The 22698-nt window shown below is 42.9% G+C and overlaps 1 protein-coding gene across 1 annotated transcript; it reads left to right on the forward strand.

The window, feature by feature from the left end:
- Positions 1-6180: 6180 nt before the first annotated feature.
- Positions 6181-22496, forward strand: LOC113237707 (cytoplasmic FMR1-interacting protein-like; the record flags this gene model as incomplete). Its single annotated transcript, XM_026474293.1, has 13 exons — positions 6181-6335; positions 8590-8726; positions 9979-10158; positions 10617-10798; positions 11763-11890; positions 14092-14189; positions 15329-15433; positions 15676-15761; positions 17375-17495; positions 18573-18764; positions 20611-20825; positions 21054-21184; positions 22302-22496. Coding segments are annotated over exons 1-13 (1846 nt in total), but the record flags the coding sequence as incomplete, so codon positions are not given.
- Between the last annotated feature and the right edge of the window lie 202 nt (positions 22497-22698).

A 22698-nucleotide genomic window follows, 5' to 3' on the forward strand; every position in this document is an offset into this window, starting at 1 on the left:
ATTCTCAATGAAGATCGATTCAAGTGCATACGATCTAAAGATTTTTTTTTATCAATTTATTGATGAACTTTTCCAGCGAATCTATTCAATAGAAAGTTTAACTATCCTGATAATAAAGCAACAAATATTTTGTAATAATATGTATAATTAAATTTGAACAAAACTCAATTCACAACAAATATTTAAACGTAAATAGTTTTTGCCCTCGATATCAGGTTTTAACCCGATTGGGGGTCAGCTCTCGTCCGCTGCCCGGTGACGGCAGCCCAACGGGTGGCGGCTGCCGGCCGCATATTGGTGGGGTGGTCCTCCGCCGGGGTCCATGTGATGGAGCCCCTCCCCATGCGCTGCTTCAGGTGCATGGGGATTGGTCACACCAGAGCCCTCTGCCCGTCCAGTGTGGACAGGAGCGGGCTCTGCTTCAGGTGTGGCCAGGTGGGACACTCGGCCTCCGGGTGCACGGCGACCCCGCGGTGCTCGGTCTGCACCGCGGCTCGCCGTCCAGCGGACCACGTGATGGGGGGGCGATCTTGCGCTCCCTCCCCCACCAAGGGCAAGTCGGCGGGGACTCCAGGCCCCCCCCCCCTATTGAGGGACAAAGTATGGAGCAGTAATGCCAGCACGCCACCATATTATACTGCAGGGCAACCTCAACCACTGCGCCAGGGCACAGGACCTATTGGTCCAGGCCATGGCGGAGTGGGGGGTTGCGGTGGCTGCTGTGGCGGAGCCATACTTTGTCCCCCCGCGGGGGAATTGGGCGGGGGATCGGGAGGAGACGGTGGCCATAGTGGCGTCGACTGCCGGACACTCCCCCCCTCTAGTGGTGAAGGAACGCGGGTCAGGGTTCGTGGCGGCGAGGTGGGGAGAAGTCATCCTAATTGGGGTGTACTTCTCTCTCCAAACCGCACCCTGGCCCAATTCCAGGCGTTCCTGGAGACCCTAGAGAGGGCGGTGAGGAGGGCAGCTCCGACGCCGGTGTTGGTGTTGGGGGACTTCAACGCCAAGAGCGCGGCGTGGGGTTCTCCGGTCACCAATACCAGGGGGCCAGAGTTGGAAAATTGGGCGGCAGTCCTAGGGCTAGCCATCCTCAACCGGGGCCATGCCAACACGTGCGTTCGGCGAAATGGGGGGTCAATCGTGGACGTCACGTTTGCGACCCCCTCATTAGCCGCGCGAGTATCAGGCTGGCAGGTCCTGGAGGACGAGGAGACCCTCTCCGATCATAAATATATACGGATGAGGGTCTCCCATACGCCGCCCACGACGGCCTCCAACACGGCCCCCGGGGGGGGCTTTCCCAAATGGGCACTCACCCGCCTGGACCTTGAGCTCGCAGAGGAAGCAGCGATGGTCCAGGCGTGGTGCCCCCCCCCCACCGGCCACCGTCGACGTGGAGCAGAGGGCGGTCAAGTTCAGGGAAGACTTGACCGCCGTCTGCGAGCGGGCCATGCCCAGGGTCAGAGGGACCCCGGGCAAAAAGAGTGTGTACTGGTGGACCGCGGAGATTGGGGACCTCCGCACCGCCAGTACTACGGCCCGGCGGGCCTACGGCCGATGCCGCCGCAGGCGCCACACCCCAAGTGAGGAGAGAAGGCTCCACAGCGCCCTTCAGGGCGCGAGGCAGGCCCTGAAGGTCGCAATAGGACGGGCCAAGGACTCTGCGAAAGAGGAGTTCTTGGCCACCCTGGACGCGGACCCATGGGGGAGGCCGTACAAAGTTGTGCGCAACAAAATGTACGGCGCATCTCCCATGGACTCACTGGAGCTGGATCTCCTCAACCGGGTGGTGGAGGGCCTTTTCCCCGAACCGCAGCCCTTCACCCCACCGGCCATGGTGCCCCCCAGAGCAGACGGGGGCCAGACTGAGGAACCCCCCCCGGAAATCACCGAGGGGGAGTTTGAGTGGGCGGTGGGACGGCTGCGGGGGCAGAAGAAGGCTCCCGGCCCGGACGGGGTACCGGGACGAGTCCTTCGCATTGCCCTGAAGCATCTCGGAACCCGCCTCAAGCATCTCATGGATGACTGCTTGAGGACGGGGTTGTTCCCGAGATGCTGGAAGGAGGGAAGGCTCGTCCTGGTGCCCAAGCCGGGCCGACCTGCGGACTCCCCCTCGGGGTTCAGGCCCCTCGTCCTGCTGGACGAGGTGGCCAAGATCCTGGAGCGAATCATCGCCTCCAGGATCAACGAACACCTGAGGGGGACAGGCCCCGATGTATCGCAGCGGCAGTACGGGTTCAGGGCTGGACTCTCCACTCTGGACGCCCTGGAGTCGCTGCGACACATCGTGGAGGAGGGTAACGGCGAGGGGGAAGGCGTGGTGGCTGTGTCGTTGGACATAGCCAACGCCTTCGGCACTCTCCCCTTCGCCGTTATCAGGGAGGCGCTGAGGTACCATAACATCCCCAGGTACCTCAGCCGTCTGGTGGAGCACTACCTGGAAGACAGGGTGGTGCTCTACCAGACGAGGAAAGGGAGGCGCGCCGAGCGCCCAATGAGGTGCGGAGTACCCCAGGGGTCCGTATTAGGACCACTACTGTGGAACCTGGGGTATGACTGGGTGCTGAGGGGCGCGCTGCTCCCCCGGACGGCGGTCATCGCGTACGCCGATGACACGCTGGTGGCCGTCCGGGGGACCACCTTCCAGGAGGCGGCCCGAAGAGCCTCAGTAGCGACGGACATAGTGGTCCGCCGAATACAACTGCTGGGGCTCGAGGTCGCCGTGCCGAAGACGGATGTGGCCGTCTTCGGCGGGAGGGGTAGAGGTTGGGCGGTGCCGGCAGGCGCCCACATCTCCATCGCGGGAGTATCGGTCCCGGTCAAGTCCCAGATGAAATATCTCGGACTTGTCCTGGACCGGCGATGGAACTTCGGGGAGCATTTCCGGCAACTTGCTCCCCGAATAGTGGGCGCCGCATCGGCGTTGGGCAGGCTCCTGCCCAACCTCGGGAGGCCGGGAGCCCCATGCAGAAGGCTATACGCCGGGGTGACTCGGAGTATGGCCTTATACGGGGCTCCCATTTGGAGTGGGGCCATATCAGCGGCGACGAAGGCGCTGCTGAAGAGGCCCCAGAGGGTGGTCGCCCTGCGAATGTGCAGGGCGTACAGGACGGTGGCCTGCGCTGCCGCATGCGTCCTCGCCGGTACTCCGCCGTGGGACCTCGAAGCCGAGGTCCTGGCGGAGGTCCGCACCTACCGGCGGGGAATGAGGGACCGAGGCGAGCGACCCGCTCCCCAAGAGGTGGAGCGGGAGCGCCGCCTCGCGGCGCAGCGCATGCGGGACCGGTGGAAAGAGGGCTTGGCGGATCCCCCCTATGGCGCTCGTACCATAGAGGCGATCCGCCCTGTCCTCGTAGAGTGGGTAAACCGGTCCCACGGGCCACTGTCGTACCACCTTGTGCAGGTGCTGACCGGGCACGGCTGCTTCGGTCACTACCTGCACAAGGTGGCGAGGAGGGAACCGTCCCCGTCGTGCCACGAGTGCGGCGCTGCGGATGACACCGCGCAGCACACCCTAGAGGTGTGTAGCCGGTGGGATGAGCAGCGCCGCACTCTGACGGGGACTGTAGGGCAGGACCTCTCGCTGCCGAGCGTGGTTGCCGCTATGCTCGATAGCGAGGAGTCCTGGGAGGCGGTGGCCTCCTTTTGCGCAGAGGTTATGTCGCAAAAGGAGGCCGCGGAGCGGGTGCGCGAGGACGCGGCGGACGCGCACCCGCTCCGGCGCAGACGTACGGGGAGAAGGCGAAGACAGTTCGCTGCTCGCCTGATCCCCTAGTGAGACCAGCGGGCTCTGGACAGGGACTCCGGAGCCTGCATTGCACGGCCTCACTCGTCTGGGGGGCGGGTCGGAGGACAACCGACTCGCCCCTCCGTTGGCGCGGGAGCCCTGGCGTAAGCTAGGGCGGCCGGGCGGCGTCGTGGTGAATGTTCACTGATCCCACGGCGCCGACTCAACCGGCGAGAGGGAAACCCGGGGGGGTTTTAGTGGGGTAGGCCTTCCTGTGTGGAGGGAGAGTCCCCACATAACCCCTGAGTCTCCCTGGGCTCAGGGGTATCCATAAAGATTTCCCCCCCGCCAAAAAAAAAAAAAAAAAAAAAGTTTTAACCCGATTTAACGCCGGCGGTAACAAGGCGCCGGGTTAGAACCCGGGCGCTTGCCCGGGCATCTCTAGCTATGACCCAACGTTACTGCAAAGCGAGCAGAGGGCGCGGGGTACGAGAGGGGAGGGCAGGGAGCAGAATACGTGCGGACAGCTTAAAATAAAACGTGATGACAATAGGAGCTGCGACAGTCTGTCGTCAAATTTTTATCGTCCGACGACTGTCGTTCTAGCTGATCCTACTGTGACGACAGTTTGTCGTTGCAACGATAAAAAATCGTGAACGACAGTTAATCGTGTCGTGCTATATGTGAACTACTTCATTTAAATATACAAGCCACGACATTCTAAACTACACGACAATCTGTCGTCACGACATAGTGGGAACGCGCCCTAAATATACAAGCCACGACACTGTAAACTGCACGACAATCTGTCGTCACGACATAGTGGGAATGTGCCCTTACAGAATGGGCAGCCCTGTTAGCACCCCGTATATAAGGGCCCAATGGGTTCGTTGTGTACCTATAATACCTCCATAAACTGCACGGTATAGGGCAGTAGGTACATACATATTATGTACCTGCTCTAAACACTGTTACTTTACCTACCTTACTTACTTTACTTAAGGAAATCTTTATGGATACCCCTGAGCCCAGGGAGACTCAGGGGTTATGTGGGGACTTTCCCTCCAAACTGGAAGGCCTACCCCACTAAAACCCCCCCGGGTTTCCCTCTCGCCGGTTGAGTCGACGCCGTGGGATCGGTGAACATTCACCACGACGCCGCCCGGAAGTAGGGTAACTCCTCACAAAATAACATCACAGCTTGTACGGACGCACACATTCGTATAATAATGAACAGAGCAGCGCGTTGGGACGACCAGTGTTACGTGGATTCACAATGAATAAATTCTGGCAATATGACCTTGGGTTGACCAAGACGACCTTTAAAATGTTTTGCTCCTGATTGGTCAACTCAAGGTTATACCGCGCTACGCCATAAATTGCGGCAATATATTGCTAGAATTTGTGCCTTGTAAATCCACCATTATGCAACCGATACAACGCTAGTACATCCTTAAATTAAGCAAATGTTTGAGTTTGTACATGGCGCACACGTACAAGCCGCGCTGCAACGTTTGTACGGAGTTACCATACATTTTCTTATTATACTATGCTATAATACTTGACATTGTGGTGTAAAGATTTTGCCAATCAGCGTAAAGTACTCGCCGAAAGTTGCCCACGGTTCGGCTGATGTACAGCAGGCCTATTGCGTAAGTCAATTGACAGCTTATAATGATAATCACCGAATAAAGTGCTCAACTACCTTGTGTCAGGCTCCTTACGAGCACCCCACAGGCTGTGTTGAAAATGTCATGTGCGATATGTTGTTGTCGTCGAAGAAAAATTGTGGGCTTATTCCTAAAATCCCATACACAAGGAAGAGCATTGATGATGCTTAAAATTCAGATTCAACTGCTTACTTATCTACTCGGAACGGTAAAGAAAATAGAATATTCCCGAAGCAGCTTTTCTACAAATAATTGAGCATTATTTACTAAAGACAAATAATAAAGAAAATAAAAAAATAATATTGTAAAAAAAATTGTACATAGTATATTGAACGCATTTTTAATTGTTTCTTTCTATGAACGTGTCCATGGGCGTTGTCGACAAGAGTTGACCTTTCATCATATTAAAGACCGAATATTTAGTCGATTAATTATAAATGCATTCGAAGCGAGTAATTTAATTTAATTTATGATTTTACGATGCAATCATCTTCAAATAAAAGTTATAGTAATTCCACAATTCAGGGATGTTTTTCAATAGTAGTGGAATTATAGAAACCTTTCGCAATTCGTTTGTAAAACCGGTCTTATATAAAAAGAAATATTCAAGGTACGCCAATGGCAACTCTAATCAGTGTTTTGGTGTCAAATAAATGGCTGATTCTCTTGCACGGTATTTATCTAAAAGATCGACATTTATCGTTATTTAATTAAATAAAACATTATTTAGATAATAATTACTGACGCTCTAATTACATATTATTCCTGTTTGGCAACAAAAAATATGCTTATAAGTCTTTATATTGAACATCCGGTGTTTGTATTTTAACGCTACGGTTTTTGTGTTTATAATTAATAAATCATGTCTGTAAGTGAGAAAGTGTCCCTTTCGGATGCGCTAAGCAATGTCGACGTACTGGACGAACTCACTTTGCCAGGTAAGTTGGTTTCAATAACTATATAATCATAAAATGATTCATCTTGAAGTTAGTACCTATGGAAGGCGTGGTACGCATTGCTAGGTAATAAATGAGATGCCAGACAACAACACCGATTACCTGGCCCCCATTTCTGCTAATATTAAATCATCTCAGTTGTGTATTGATAGTGTGAATGGCAGGATTTGGTATGTTCGGTATTCAACTGCTATTGCAATTTTTTGGTATTCTGCTGCTACGTAGTCTACTAATATTATTTATTTCTTTATTAACCTATATTATACTGACGATTCAATTATATTCATAAATTACTTAATCTACAGCATCAGCGCATCCTGAAGACGCATAGGTCTCCCCCAGCTCTACCCATCTGGCTATGTCCCCTGTCAGCCTAGTACATGGAGGTCCAGCTATTTTTTTAAAGTTGTCGGACCATCTTTTAAAGGGAGAACCTCTTTTCCTCTTGGTACCCATTCTGTTACCTTTCTGGTCCACTTTTCTGTTTTTTCCCTGTACATGTGGCCAGTCCACTTCCACTTTGCTTTTTGTGGTGACATCCTTCAATTTAGTAGTCCTTCGTATGTCTGAAGCTCTCTTTTTGTCTCTTAGAGAGGATGCCAAATGTGGGCATTGACCAGAAAACACCATCAGAAACTCACAACCTGTCAAAGAGGAATGGAGAGAAGTATACGCGCTACGAACCACACCATAGACAAGTCATAGTTGAAAAATAACCTCACTTTTGGACTACCAGTTTTGAAATACGATTTTACGATGCTATTAAAATGAATATTCTTGGAAAAAGTGATGAGATATCAAGTCGAAATCTTCAAAATATACCTGAAAGTGTGTATATAAGTGTATAATTAATTTGATTTATTGAATGATTGCTTTAGAATTTTAACCATATTGTTTACTTTTTGTTCAAAATGGATTGGAACAGACTTTAGAATTGTTTTTTTTTTCTTAAAAAAATTACTTTAAATCACTGTAATGCTTTCCAGCTTTTTTACATTTCCAGCGTTGAAATATTTGATTTTGAGGTTGCACTGCAGGTGCTACATGAGGAGATCCCAGGTCCGATTTTCAGTAGGTAGGACCAACTAGGAGAAAGTAACTTTTCCCCAATTGTTTCTGGTCATATTACTTCGGAGTGAATTTCTAGTTCAATACCAGGGGTCCAAATCTGCTAGTTTTCATGAAACCTCTGGTCATAGTAATTCCATTGAGATTATATTGCAATTATGATAATATTTATAATTCTGCTAAAATGTAATTACAATGGCAGTTGAGTCTCCGTGAAATGGTAGTGTTCGCATATTCTTTCATTCAATGGCTAACAATTAGAAGTGGGCGTTTAAAGGAAAAGTACTTAAAACTTTTTATTTTAAGAGCAAGTGTTGGTCAGTCAACAATTTCATTTTTTACAACATGCCTGTGTTTCAAGTTTCTTTAACGTTTCCTAAACACATTAATTTGTCAATGTGAATAATAATTTTAAAAATAAAAATATATAATATATAACAAAACTATAATGTTAGCAACAATTTAGCAATATTTTGAAGATTTCGACTTGATATCTCATCACTTTTTCTAACAATATTCATTTTAATAGCATCGTAAAATCGTATTTGAAAACTGGTAGTCGAAAAGTGAGGTTATTTTTCAACTATGACTTGTCTATGGTTTGGGTATGGTTCGTAGCGCTATACGAAAAAAAACATTTCGTTCATTCAATTAAAGTTCTTGTAATTGATTAGTAAACCGAATATTTAAATCACAATTGAACGAGTATCTAAGCGTAAGGGTTTGAAGGATGATTTAAAATTAAGATTTTAAGATTAAATCGCTCTCCTGTAATATTTTCCAAATGCACGTTTAACATTTTATCCTTCCTTTCTCATAGATGGCGCTACGACTAAAAAGTCGTTGAAAGGCCAAGTACAAAGACACGACGCAAGCACATAGAAAAATTCGTGAGGTCCGTTGGTTCGTTCCGTGGCTTAGTTGGTATAGCGTCTGGCACGGTATGCAAGAAGACGTCGGTTCGAATCAGACCGGATCGAAGGAATTTTTTCTGAGTGTTTTTTCTGAGTGTTCGATCTTTGTATTAATAATTATATTGCTTTGTTGTCTGTTTTTTCCTGCAATATGATTCAACTTAGATTGTTATGAAAAAAGTATAAAATATATAACTTAGACTTCTGAGGTCATTTCCTTTTCATTCACCATGTGTAATTTTATTTTTGTTCAGATGAGCAACCATGTATCGAAGCAGCCCCCTGTTCAATCCTCTACATGGCCAACTTCGACACCAACTTCGAGGACCGCAATGGTTTCGTCACAGGCATTGCCAAATATATTGAAGAGGCCACAGTTCATGCCAATTTGGTAAGCAATTATAAACGTTTTGTCAAAAATATAGAAAGGATCGCATTTAAAATCAATTTGAATTAAATAGAGTTGCAACAAATATTCACTTACTCTTCGATGTTAAGTTTAGTTGGCCTGTTTTTTTGCTATTTGGCTGGATACAATACTTAAAAACGGGAGAAAGAAATAAGAAAAAATATCGTAATTTTTAACAATTCTGAACAGATATTGTAAACTTGAGAAAGCGAAATTTTTTCTCTTCGTTATCTATAAGATCAAAGAAAATGTAGTATAATTAGTCTCTCTGTCGTTTTGCGCGATGATTTCGCCAACGTCAGGGGCGAAAGACGAATTTATTAAGGACCCAGTGCTGTGGTGAGATAAATTGCCGGTTATTAAAATACTTAAGCGGTACATGACGTAAAGTCTGTTCTAATCTATTATACCAGAAGAGGAAACAAAACGGTTTGATCAAAATTATAAAGCAATCTCTCAATAAATTAAATAAGTAACATTTTCACGTATATTTCGAAGATTTCGACTTGACATCTCATCACTTTTTCTAGTTCATTTTGAATAACTAAATCTTATTTGAAAAATGTTAGTTCAAATGTGAGGCGATTTCTCAAATATAGATTTGTAAAGTCTATGGTTGCATAGGGCTGAACGGAAATAACTAATTCGGCTCTTTTAATTAAAATTTTTGTAATCAAGACGGTGCCACATGTCACACAGCCAATGAGACGATCAATTTATTGCAAACCAAATTTGCTGATCGCGTAATTTCCCGAAATTCAGCTGTTAAATGGCCAGCCAGATCGTGTGATTTAACACCACTGGATTATTTTTTGTGGGGCTATCTTAAGGACAGAGTCTATACGGAGCCAATCGAATCGACTACAGCCTTAAAACTCAAAATCCGTGATGTGATAGCCGAAATAGACCCGACATTTTGCCAAAAAGTGATTAAAAATTTTGATGAAAGAATCGACTTCTATCAGCGTGGTCGTGGTGGACATTTGCCAGATATCATTTTTCATTCATAATTGCCGAACTTTTCTCTTTGTAATACAATAAAAATTTGAATCATCTTCATCTAAATTTTTTGTTTTATTTTGTTTTAGAAAACAAAGTTCTTGTTGAAAGACCCTATATAACAAACTAGTGGAGTAATTTCACAAAAAATAATTGAATATCAATTCAATAAAATTTTAATTAATTAGTTTGTTCGTTAAGTCATAATTGACTAATACCCAATCTTTTTCCACAGAATGAATTATTGGAAGAAGGCAATGCACATGCAGTAATGCTATACACCTGGCGATGCTGCAGCCGAGCTATCCCACAGCCCCGGTCTAATGAACAGCCAGATAGAGTCCACATTTACGAGCGCACTGTCCAGGTGTTGGCACCTGAGGTGGATAAGCTTCTGCAGTTTATGTATTTCCAGGTGGGTTAGTCTTTTAACATACAAAAGCAGGAAGGGCTCAAATAGGCCCCTTGTTGTACTCTCGCTAGAAATTTTATTTATTGTGTGATGTTTGTGATAGTTAAATTAGTCATTTAGTAGTATTTAGTGAAACCTAGTATTAGTAATATTCATGAATACAAGAAATCGTACAACTCTATTTTTGTGACAATAATTAGTGAGTAACATGATCAAAAGCCTTATACAAATTCATTGTTTAAAGATTGTTGAATAATTGTATTTACATTTTCTTTTATATGTTATGTGTGAGATCTATGTTTGACCCTGGAATGCTGGCGTTTGTATTAACTATCCACATCGATATATTATCGTTAGAGTTCGATTTATAAACTTCTGCGACGTGTTGGGGGTTGAAATCTGTCGCTTTTAAATCTATGTTATGTGTAATTAATTTTTAAAAAGTACGCATCATCCTGTAGCGCAAAGCCATCGAGCGTTTCTGCGGCGAGGTCCGCCGTCTATGCCACGCGGAAAAACGCCGCGATTTCGTGTCCGAAGCGTATCTCCTCACTCTGGGCAAGTTCGTGAACATGTTTGCTGTGCTCGACGAACTTAAGAACATGAAGAGCTCTGTTAAGAACGACTATTCCACTTATAGGCGGTAAGTTTATGGCTGACGCAATAGCGATTGCTAGGTCACTTTCTTTCACTAGTTTTCTATTTAGATAATAAATTCCACATCTCGATACGTCCAATGAACATCACGCCAATTTTTTTTCTTTGATCAGTTTCTGTTATTTTTGTAAACAGTATACTAATATTATGTTCCCCGACATTGGTGAAAAAAAAATATAGAAACGAAAAACAAAATTCGAAAAAAAGAAATCTGAGCCACTTTTTTCCGATATATTTTATTAGTGATTTACGTTCAGTTTCGATTTTAAAATTACTTCTGTAAATATGGCGAGAAGGCAAATCGACACATTCTATGGTTCAATTTTAATGATAATATTTGCAAAATGTAATTAGTATGAACGAGAACATCAGGGGAAGTTTGAAAGTGGCGCCAGTGACGGAAAAGATGAGGAGTAATAGGTTAGCGTGGTATGGACATGTCATGCGGAGGGAAGTATGTCATGTGACGAGAAGAGTGCTAGGTATGAATTTGGAGGGATATAAGGGGAAAGGAAGGCCAAAGAAAAGATGGATGGATTGTGTGAAAGATGACATGGATAAGAAAAGTGTGAGTATGGAAATGACGGCTGATAGGGGAGAGTGGAAGAAAAATACATGTTGTGCCGACCTCACCTAGAGTGGGATAAGGACAGGAAGAAAAAGAATTGCAAAATGGAAGTAGATGTCAAAATAATAATATGAATAACGTCAAAACAAATATACAAATATCAAAATTAGACAATGAATTTAGGGATTAATCATTTTAAAATTCGGACATTGTATATTGTACATTTTGATAGTCAATATAATGTATATGTATATATAACTCACTAGATTACGCTCGTCTGACCTCAACCCTTAGGCCTTTTTGGGGATAGACTGACTTTAATCTTTGTGAGTGCTTCCCTACTTTGTCTACTAAACATTGAACACCGTGCATTTGTCCACAGAGCTGCGCAATTTTTGAAAGTAATGTCTGACAGTCAGAGCCTGCAGGAGTCGCAGAATCTCTCCATGTTCCTTGCCACGCAGAACAAGATTCGTGATACTGTCAAAGACGCATTGGAGAAGATCACCGGTAAGGTCCATTACATAATAGCGACGTCTCTAGCCGGGACCTGTAAAGGTATCTAACTGGGTGACGAAATATCATAGATTTCGCATAGATGGCGCTACGACTAAAAAGTCGTTGAAAAACCAAATACAAAGATACAACCCAAGCACATCGATTTGTGGCTTAGTTGTGAAAAGCGTGTACCGCTGCTGGTACCACTTGGAATGTTCTGTAGATTGTAATGTAGCTTCCGCAGCCTCCACACATGTTGCTTAGTAAGTTTCATGTTTAAAATTCAAAAGGCTAAAGGAATAGCGATAATAAATCCAGTTTTATAAATATTATTCCCGTTTTATTAATATTTGTGACCTTAAAAATGTATATCGCACAAGAGATTTTTGGTAACTGGTAAACGGTTAAAAAAATTAACGAGTGACAATGGAATGAAATAAAATCACAATGACGGGACAAAGGAATTAAAGAAGAATTCAAAATTTAAAAACCAGTGGCCAGGAACTGGATGTAAGGAGGTCACATCGTCACAGCCAGACACTATACGTAGATTTCTCATAGATGGCGCTACCGTTAAGAATTCGTTGAAAACCAAATATAAAGATCCGACAACAAGGACATGGAAAAATTCCGATGAGATCATATCGTGGTTTAATTGGCATAGCGTCTGGCACGGTTTGCTAGAAGATGTCGGTTCGAATCCGGCCGGATCGAAGGAATTTTTTCCGAGTGTTCGATCTTTGTATTAATAATTATAAGCTCCTTGTGAAAGAGTACGTCTAGGGTAGGACTGCCACTTTGCCTATTTCTGCCGCCAAGCAGTAATGCCAGCATTACTTTGGAAGAGTAAGGGTGCTGGTTAGTCCCATGTGCCAGGACTTGTCAACTTATAGATAGGCGTGTCGCTTACCTCTAAGTGCACTTGTTCGTCCCGTCATTTGGTATTATAAAAAAATTAATTCGTCGTATCGCTTAGGTCCACATTGCTCCACTTTCTTTTTAACCGACTTCAAAGAAGGAGGAGGTTCTCAATTCGACTGTATGTTCTTTTTTTTTTGTATGAATGTTACGCGATAACTCCGGTATTTGTGAACCGATTTTCATGATTCTTTTTTTGTTCGAAAGGGGTTAGTTCCATAGTGGTCCCATTTCATTTTGAAGAAAATCATCCACCTCGAACGGAGTCTGTTCACGCATGAAAATTCATTTTTATAAATAGCGCCTAACTTTAATTTAGGAGCAATTACTTTAATGGTTGATTTTGCTGTTTCTCCAATTCAAGGCGTTTTTCTCTCAATATACTTTGAGTAGTGTCGTAGTGAGAACCTATTTTTTAATATCTCTAGTGTCAAGTCCTGTATAGTGGCGAACTAGGGGATATTTCAATACAACTTAGCAAGTAGACGTATTTCCACGTAATTTCGAGGTCGGTTTTTTTAGTACTCTGTACTGAGATTATTGGTCCTCATTGGTTCCCCTTGTTTAGGTCCATGCTGGTAAAGTTGCCGTAACACAAGTGCCTGCAGTTTCATCAATGCATTACTGATTGGCTGCAGAAATAGGTAGCTGCCAGTACTTTCTTGGACAAACTTAGTAGCATTAGAGCTCCTTTAGAAAGAGTTCGTCCAGGGAAGTTTTGCCACATTACTGCGTTCTGGTTTTGAAAGGTACGGGTGCTCGTGAAATTACAGGCACATGGGACTTTTCGACTTATTAGGGCACGACTTGCGCGAGAGTGACATAAAGCGCGATATACTGCTGTTCTCGCATAGACATCTCGCGCTTTATGTCGCTCTCGCGCAAGTCGCGCCCTGTCGTGCTAGCCCTATATGTCTCAGGGTGACGCAGTGGCAGTGCCCCCCCAGATCTTCATGATTTAAAGCTCTGAGTTTCACATGGACAGGCTAGTTTATCATCAGACGCACGACTTGATCGTCCCGTCATTAGGTATTCTAAAAAAATGAATTCTACATATCGCTTAGGTGCACATTGTTCCCGTTTGTTTTTGGTCCTCATTGGTCCCCTTTGTTTAGGTCAATGCTGGTAAAGTTGCCATACATGTGCCTACAGCTTCAGCATCGCATTACTGCTTGGCTAGCTGCAGAAATAGGTAGCTGGCATTACTTCCTTGGACGAATTTTTTCATAAAGAGTTCTACTACATGTTATATATATTTTAAAAGCCAGTAAAGTTAAATTTAATTTAAATTTCAGGTTACGAAGATCTGTTATGTGATGTAGTGAACATATCCGTGCATATGTATGAGAACAAAATGTACCTTACGCCGTCGGAGAAGCACATGCTTGTTAAGGTAAGAAAGAAAAGAACATCGACTATTAATGCAATGACTGTTTCCGTGACCGAACGGTTACCAAGCTGGTCTGACATGCAGAGGTTCGATTCCCGGGCCGGGAAAAATATTTGTATGGCCTACATTTATTTCTCTCGTGGGTTTACGTGTTATTTGAGGTCTTCTATGGGCGTGTCTTTGGCAACCGCGACACAGGTGCGTCATCGTTTCAACCTTAGGTGTTGCCCTTTTATTACCTAGTAGTATAACCCCTACAATAATGTAACGAATTAATATTGGGTCAGTATTATAATTAACGCCATCTATTTGTTAGAAATAGGAAGTTGGTGTAACTTTCAATTTTTGTAATATAAATCTAACCATATTATTCTATTAGAATAGTTTCCTTAATGCCATATCAGTGCCATACTAATGCCATACCAGCGTATGCTCTGATGCCGGATGTTCCTAAGTCTTGTCTTCTAACGTATTTATATTTATGTACTTGTAGCTTTGTATGTATACGTGTATCACACGTGTATTGTAAATGTGTAGTGTGGCATAAAGCAGAGGATACACAGAGCATGTACCATTTCCTTAGGTCTCAGCCGATCCTGAAACAGGAACGACTGAAAATCAGCGCCTGTCATATTGCTAAGTCGTATCATTTTCTTCTTTTGCGCCACTATGCACACTTACTAATTTAAAATCATGCAGCCATTTGTTGTTTTAGTGTTAAGTATTAGATTTAAGTGCGTATATAAATAATAATAGACGTTTTTCTTTCTTTCTTTCTTAATGACGGCCAGTTGGCTTGGGCCTAACCATATTAAATGTATGAAACCGGTGCCGTTCTGACGCGTCACGACACGACACGTCCGCTTTTTGTGCACAATAATAATAGTAACGCACACACTCAACATAGCCCCGCACTAGGGAAAACCCTGTGACGCGGGTGCCATGGACACACACACATAGCCAACCACAAATTACACCCATACTCACGAGAGAAATAAATGTAGGCCATACAAATATTTCTCCCGGCCCGGAAATCAAACCTGGGACCTCTGCGTGGTAGTCATGGTAACCGTTTGGCCACGGAGGCAGTTATGCGGTTGGTTTGAGTTGTACTAGGTAATAACATGGTTCTTTTTTCATAGGTTATGGGATTTGGGCTATTCCTTATGGACTCTGAAGTGTGCAATATCAACCGCCTCGATCAGAAGAAAAAGCTGCGCCTCGACCGCATTGACAGGATTTTCAAGGTTTGTCAACTGACAGCTGTCAAACATGAAATGGCATTCGCATTCGCTTTAGTGCGTAACAATCCGTTACGATTTTTTTACGGTTTTAGATCTTTTGCGCGTAATAATTTACACAACCATACCGTACAAAGCGAAAATGGCTGACTGAGCCCAAGTTACCCTCATTAAGCCTAGTGTTGGCACGCATGCGATGCTAACTAATCACTTCTAGTGTATTTATTTGTGATGAAAATTTATTTCAGAACTTGGAGGTGGTACCCCTTTTCGGAGATATGCAAATCGCACCCTTCAACTACATCAAACGTTCAAAGCATTATGATCCTAGCAAGTGAGTATTCTAGGCTCATATTTGTGTGTTTCGAGGCTTCCTTGGTTAATGATATAATTATCCTCACAATTGTTCGCAAATAGTATGACAGCTTTTGACTGTAATGTCCCAAATAAAACTCTCGGGCCTTTTTTTCCTATTACAGGCATCGGTAAAGAATTTTTATTTGTAGCACGACATACTTCCTTACTACGTCAGGTTCAAGTTCAAGCAAGGTTACTTAAGTTCAAAATTAAAACATTCGCTTAAAATGTTATTTAAACAAAAATTTTATTGCAATTCAACCACAATATTACATTTAATTGTTATCTGTATAAAAATTTTGCAAATTTTTTTACAATTACGATCCATTATGGCTGTATGCGTCTTTGTTTTCTACAAATTTTAGTTCAAATTGTATTATGTATGGAATAATAGCTAGCTGGCCATCTGTTGATAAAAAAAAAACAAAAAACACGCCATTTGCAAAATCCATATTTATTTATTTATTTATTTAATAGTTTATTGAACAGGAAAAATACAACAAGTCACAAAGAATACAAGCGAAACTAAAAACAAAAGTTTCTGCTTATTTCTAATAGAAATTTCTTCCTGCAGACCTAAATACAGGACACTATACTATAACTAAAAGAACGGGCATATGTGCACAACAAAACAAGGAAAAAAAAATTAAAAATTATATAAAAATATTAAATTGTTATAAATTATATAAATACTTAGATAAATACATATTTTATAATATAATACCTAAGATATATTTGTTGTGTTGTGAACCATATTTATTCATACAAGAAATAAACATTGTATTTATATCCTCGCCAATGTGACGAAAAACACTGTATGTATCATGGTCGGCAAAAAAATAATGGAAGTCTCGTGTTATTGAAGATTATAATAGACCCTCGTTGATAATTTCTTATTTACCGTCGGTTATTTACAGTAGTCTGAAATGACATTTTCCAAAAAATAACGTTAGTTCGAATTCTCATAACCTCGAAAGTAATTTTGAGAGGAAAATGTTTTTTCTTTTAAACCTAACTTAACCGAACCTAATCGTGTCTTTGCGATAAACATCCAACATATCCTGAAAGAATAACGCTTCTCGATGTAATGAAATTTCGAAGAAATGTTATTTCGGTAAAAAATTCGAGTTTGTGATAGGGTTACCTTTACCGTCCTGTTAGTGTACACAATGTACTATTAGTGTTAAGTATTTGTTCCACTATAGTTTTAAATCGCTGATATGACAAATTTTGAATATCAATCGGAATCTTATAACGAAAGTATACAAAGTACGTCAAATGAATTTGTGACTTAGTTAAGAGGTCAAGAACAGCCAGTTTATTTTTATTCCTCGTATTTTATCGTGACGTTCTATTTAACGTCAGACGACTAGTCGCTCTAGCTCTTCCCAATGTCATGACAATCTGTCGTCGTAACGTCAAAAAACCCGTGAACGACTGTTAATCTTGTTGTTCTAAGTGTGAACAACTTCATTTAAATATACAAGCCACAACACTTTAAACTGCATAAGTATCTGTCGTCAGGACTTAATAGGAACGCACCCTTAAGGCAATTTGGATAGAAAATTAAGTTCTATTCATTGTCCGCAGATGGCCGCTGTCTTCCAGCGTGACCCCGCCCTCTCCCCAAGCTGACCTCATGATCCACCTTCCGCAAATCAGAGAGGAACACCAGAACTACATATCTGAGCTAGCTCGCTACAGCAATGAGGTCAGTACAGTAGAGTCAGTGTTTCTTTGTAAACCATGGTTTCCCAAAGTGGTCCCCACCCATAGTGGGCGCTGAAGAATCCTGAGTAGGGGCCTCGGAACCAATTGGGGGATGTAGGTGCTGTCCAGGGCGTGCTAACACATTTAAAAAAAAACCTGAATCATCTATTTAAAATATAATATATATATATAATTTTTATTCTTTATGATTTTTGTGTTAATATAAAAAACGAGCCCTATACCCCACCTACGGTGGGGTCGGGCTCGGTCTCCGGCGCGTGGTCGGGTTCAGTTTACGGGGTGAGCTCATGCTCTTCGGTGGTACAGCAGTTAGTACTATGAGCGCTTGGTGAGGTGGTCGATTCCCGATTTGGGCCAATTTAAGAAACGGACATTTCTAAGTTGGTTTTGGTCTGAGTATTCTGGATTATCGTTGTTTTGGTATTCATTGTATAGGAAATTCGGCAGTAGTTTGGCATTTTTTCCCCCTAAATACTTTTCTTTGGCATAGCTTTCAAGAAAAGGGAATCTAACAGATATTGTTGAGATACAACAACGCTATAATAAGTATCTCATTTCCACTACATCGGGAAGTATGCCTTACATTTTTACAATTGTGAGATCTTGTACTTGTAATCTATTACGCCTCCGTATATAATTACCTCCATACGAAAGCGTGCGGACGCAGACCTCGGCCTGCGGCCTCGGCGCTTAGGATTAAAAAATAAAAATATTTAAATAGCTCTTTAATGGCGGCCATATTTAAAAATTACAAAAATATATTCCGACCACTAATTATTATTAAACAATCTTAGAAGTCTTTTCGTGCTAATTTTCAGTCCGAGCAAAGCAAGTTACATAAATAAATTACGGCTATATCGAAAAACAGCGGTAACATAATTTTTACCCGCAATTATGATGCCATGTCATTTTCAGTCGAATTGGAAGAAATTTGAATCTATCGCCAAAAAAAGTTTGTATGGTAGCCATATTGAAAAATTGTGAAAAATAAATATCCATGTCCGACATGTCCATTTTCAATCGAATTAGTGCAAATTTTTCCCATTTCCCATAATAGGTGACAACGACCTTCAAAGAAGCTGGCTCCGATTCAGAGAACAAGGCCGTAACCGAGCTATGCCTGCGCGGGCTGCAGCTGCTGGCGGCGTGGTGTTCCGTCGTCACTGAGCTTTGCAGTTGGAAACTATTGCACCCGACTGACCACACCGTTAACCCGAGATGCCCGCCCGACGCCGAGGAATATGAGAGGGTGAGACACCAATAACCTTTCGACTGTGAACTGGTAACCGGTACTATCTCAATTTTGACAACTTTACAGGACGGAGGAACAATCATTTATATAGCACCTGGCTTATTAAATAAAAATATGTAGTGTACATACATCGACCCCTCCGTCGTAAAGTATCGTATGTCGAAATTGCCAAGTTTACAGGGAAGCGTTTTAAAGTTCTGAATTCACTGAAACGAACATAACACGTGACTTTAGCATTGCTCAGTTTTATTCGGCAAAGCTCATTACTCACATAGAGTATTATAAAATCCTAGATATCGGTTAGATGATCTATGGTGATCACTATTTCAGTGAATTCAGAACTTTAAAACGCTCCCCTGTAAACTTGGCAATTTCGACATACGATACTTTACGTAGGAGGGGTCGACATGTGTAATAAAAATATCTATAAACTACGTATTTTTGTTTAATAAACCGGATGCTATATAAATGACGCAAACAATTTTTCTCTTCATTCTGTTATGTTGTCAAAGTTGAGATAGTGCCGATTGCCAGTTCACAGTCGGTATACAAATTTGCAGACTGATTTCACATCCATTTCCTTCATATTCACACACTGGCTTTTGCCTATTCTTAAAGTAACGCATCCAAATTAACACTCTAAGAAATTTTAAATAAATAGTAATTTTTCCCATCTCCTGAATAATCACTCTTTATAAGATACGAGTTTGAGAATGTAAGGCATCGTAAGGTTATTTGTTATGCAAGGCTGCAAAAGTTGTTGTTTGACTCGAGTGCTCGTATTGAAGCAAGCGAAGGATCCCCAAAAACAGAATCCTGAGCGTAGCTAGGGTTTCAAGCTACGAGACGCAAAACAACTTTGCTGCCGAGCTAAACACACAACATTTCACCTCACTATAGCGAGGGAAATGGAAAATAAAAGAAAACTGTACTGTAGGTGAACTGTAACAAATCAGTTTTAATAAACGAAATGAGTTATCGTTGTCAATTTAATGTCAACAATAATAAGAATAAAATATACCAACGGATTTATATTACCTAAATAATATACGACAAATCCGTAGTTGAACGTGTCATTATGTTATTTTTCATCGATAAAAAAAGTTGTGCACCACAGTCCATCGTCAAGTTCGAATCTTAACAACCTTTTCCATGCTAGTGTCGCAAAAACGCTTTTGCGCGCAGATTTCTAATGAGAAAGCCTTTCCGAGCTAGTGAGGTGAAAATGATATATATTATGATAACAACAAAACGTTGGTGTACAAAAACGAGCTAGCAGTTTAGCGGCAGCAGAGCTCCCAGTGAAAGAATTCGTCCAGGGAAGTACTGCCACCTTACCTATTTCTGCCGCCAAACAGTAGCTTGGAATAGTAAGGGTGCTGGTGAAATTACAGGCACATGGGACTTGTCAACTTATGTCTCCGGGTTACGGACGCATTGGCCGTGCCATTCAAGTATTTGCGTTTAAAAGCTCTGAGTGGCACTGCAATTATGGACAAGCGTGTCGCTTGTCACCAGGCCCACGACTTGTTCGTCCCGTCACTTAGTATTATAAAAAAAACATCGTAACATCATCATAATTGTCGCGTCCAGTCTCCATGGATGACCAGACTGACAGGCTACAAAGACAGACTTACTAGACTTTTTTTCAGGACTTTGGAATTAGACCGACTTTCTTTTGGACAAAAGACAACGACAGACCTTTCTTTCTTTTCACAATGGACGACGAGGGCAGTCCTGACCAAACCTCAGATGCGAGCAGACGACTTCTCCTGACTGAAATATACAGACAATAGGTTTTCTGGTGTATGTTCTAGAAATTACAATTATACCAAAATTCCAGGCAACCCGTTACAATTACACATCTGAAGAGAAATTCGCCCTGATAGAAGTGATAGCGATGATCAAGGGCTTGCAAGTCCTGATGGCGAGGATGGAAACGGTCTTCGCTGATGCCGCAAGGAGATCCATCTATGCCGAACTGCAAGACTTCGTGCAGCTGGCGCTGAGGGAGCCGTTAAGGAAGGCTATAAAGAATAAGAAGGACCTGATCAGAAGGTACGGTTATTTTCATGTCTAATCTTCCTGACATCCACTACTATTACCTGACCTCAAATGAGGGAATTCCTTGTAATATGAGAAATATTTGAAAGGCCTATATTTATTTCTCTCGTGAGTTTGGGTGTAATTTGTGGTTGTCTGTGTGTGTCCATGGCACCCGCGACACAGGGTTTCCCTAGTGCGGGGATATGTTGAGTGTGTGCGTTATTATTGTCCCTCTTCCAGTATCATCGTGTCCGTGCGTGAGACGTGCGGCGACTGGGCACGAGGCTGCGAGCCGCAGCAGGACCCCGTGCTCAGAGGCAAGAAAGACGGCGAGGCCAGTTTCACCATCAAGGTGCCCCGCAGGAACGTCGGTGGGTTCGCTCACTTTGATTATCAAATACATGTACAGGGCTATTTCTAAAATATTAACAACAACCTCGAACTGGCTATAATGGCTACGGTGCAAACATTTTCTGCGAACTGACACTCGAAAATGCATGTGAGGTACACAAATTTAATTTAAGTTAATAGCGACACCAGGGCTGGTAGCTGTAAAGTTACCTAACGGGTGACGAAATACTTTCGTAGATTTCTCATAGATGGCGCTACCGTTAAGAATTCGTTGAAAACCTAATATAACAACAACAAGGACATGGAAAAATTCCGATGAGATCCGCTGGTTCGTTCCGTGGTTTAGTTGGCATAGCGTCTGACACGGTTTGCTAGAAGACGTCGGTTCGAATCCAGCCGAATCGAAGAATTTTTTTCTATAGTCCATCCGTTTAGGTACTTAATTAAATGTAAACAATCTTGAAATGTCTATTTAATGAAATACACATTTATAAAATGATTTTTCCTTACCGTCAAATACAAAATACAAATACTTAGCTTCATATGAAATTGCATGCCTATTTTTATACCTATTGATTTGTAAAGTATATGTTTCAATAAAAAGATGTATCAAGATTGTTTACATTTAGTTAAGTACCTAAACAAATGGACTATAAGTGTCTTTGAATTAATAATTATAAAAAAAATAATTTTATTTTATTTAATAATAATCTCTGTACACAGTACAAAAAAAACCGACCTAAAAAGTCATTCATCCCCTAGTTTGCCACCCTTGGGGGTGGAATATTTTCTTCAAATTTAAATGGGACCACGACTGGGAAGGGGGTACCTCAGAATTGGTTCCATTTAAATTTGAAGAAAATCTACCACCTCTAAGGGTGGCAAATTAGGGGATGAATCCGGTTTCGCGCACTCACCGGTGACCGATTGCAATAAAACTTGGCAAATAGATGTAATTCCACGCACTTTTGAGTGTCGGTTTTTTTAGTACTCTAGTGATCTAAGATGATGATTTGGTATGAACCATGGTAGACTATGGAGTCTACCAACCTGGTGCAATGTAGGGGATAAATTTTTGAAGATTTCAATAAACCCTCTCGTATACTGGTTTAAAAGCAAATGTCAAACATTTTCCAGGTCCGTCATCTACGCAGCTGTACATGATCCGAACCCAGCTGGAAGCTCTCATCTCGGACAAGTCCGGCGGGCGCCGCACGCTGCGCAAAGACCTGGATGCCAACACGCTGCAGCAGCTCGAGGCTTTCCACACGCAGAGCAAATACTGGGGGGCGCTGCTTAATCTCTCAGGTAAGGCTTCCAGATTAGCCGGGTGTAGATGATGAAAACTGCATCAAAGTCAAAAAATCATTTATTCCATAGGTAAAATAAATTTATATTTGAAAACGTCACTTTTGAGCTATAGTGCGCGCGGAACTAGCTGGCCGCGCCTTAGGTAGGGACAGGGGTGAGGGGGCGGGTTGCTTGCAGCTCGCAACGCACATGAGATTAGACAGTGACGACCAATCTCGAGATA

Source organism: Hyposmocoma kahamanoa, unplaced genomic scaffold (genome assembly GCF_003589595.1).
Source record: "Hyposmocoma kahamanoa isolate Upper Pololo Valley unplaced genomic scaffold, ASM358959v1 93113, whole genome shotgun sequence".
Classification (NCBI taxonomy): domain Eukaryota; kingdom Metazoa; phylum Arthropoda; class Insecta; order Lepidoptera; family Cosmopterigidae; genus Hyposmocoma; species Hyposmocoma kahamanoa.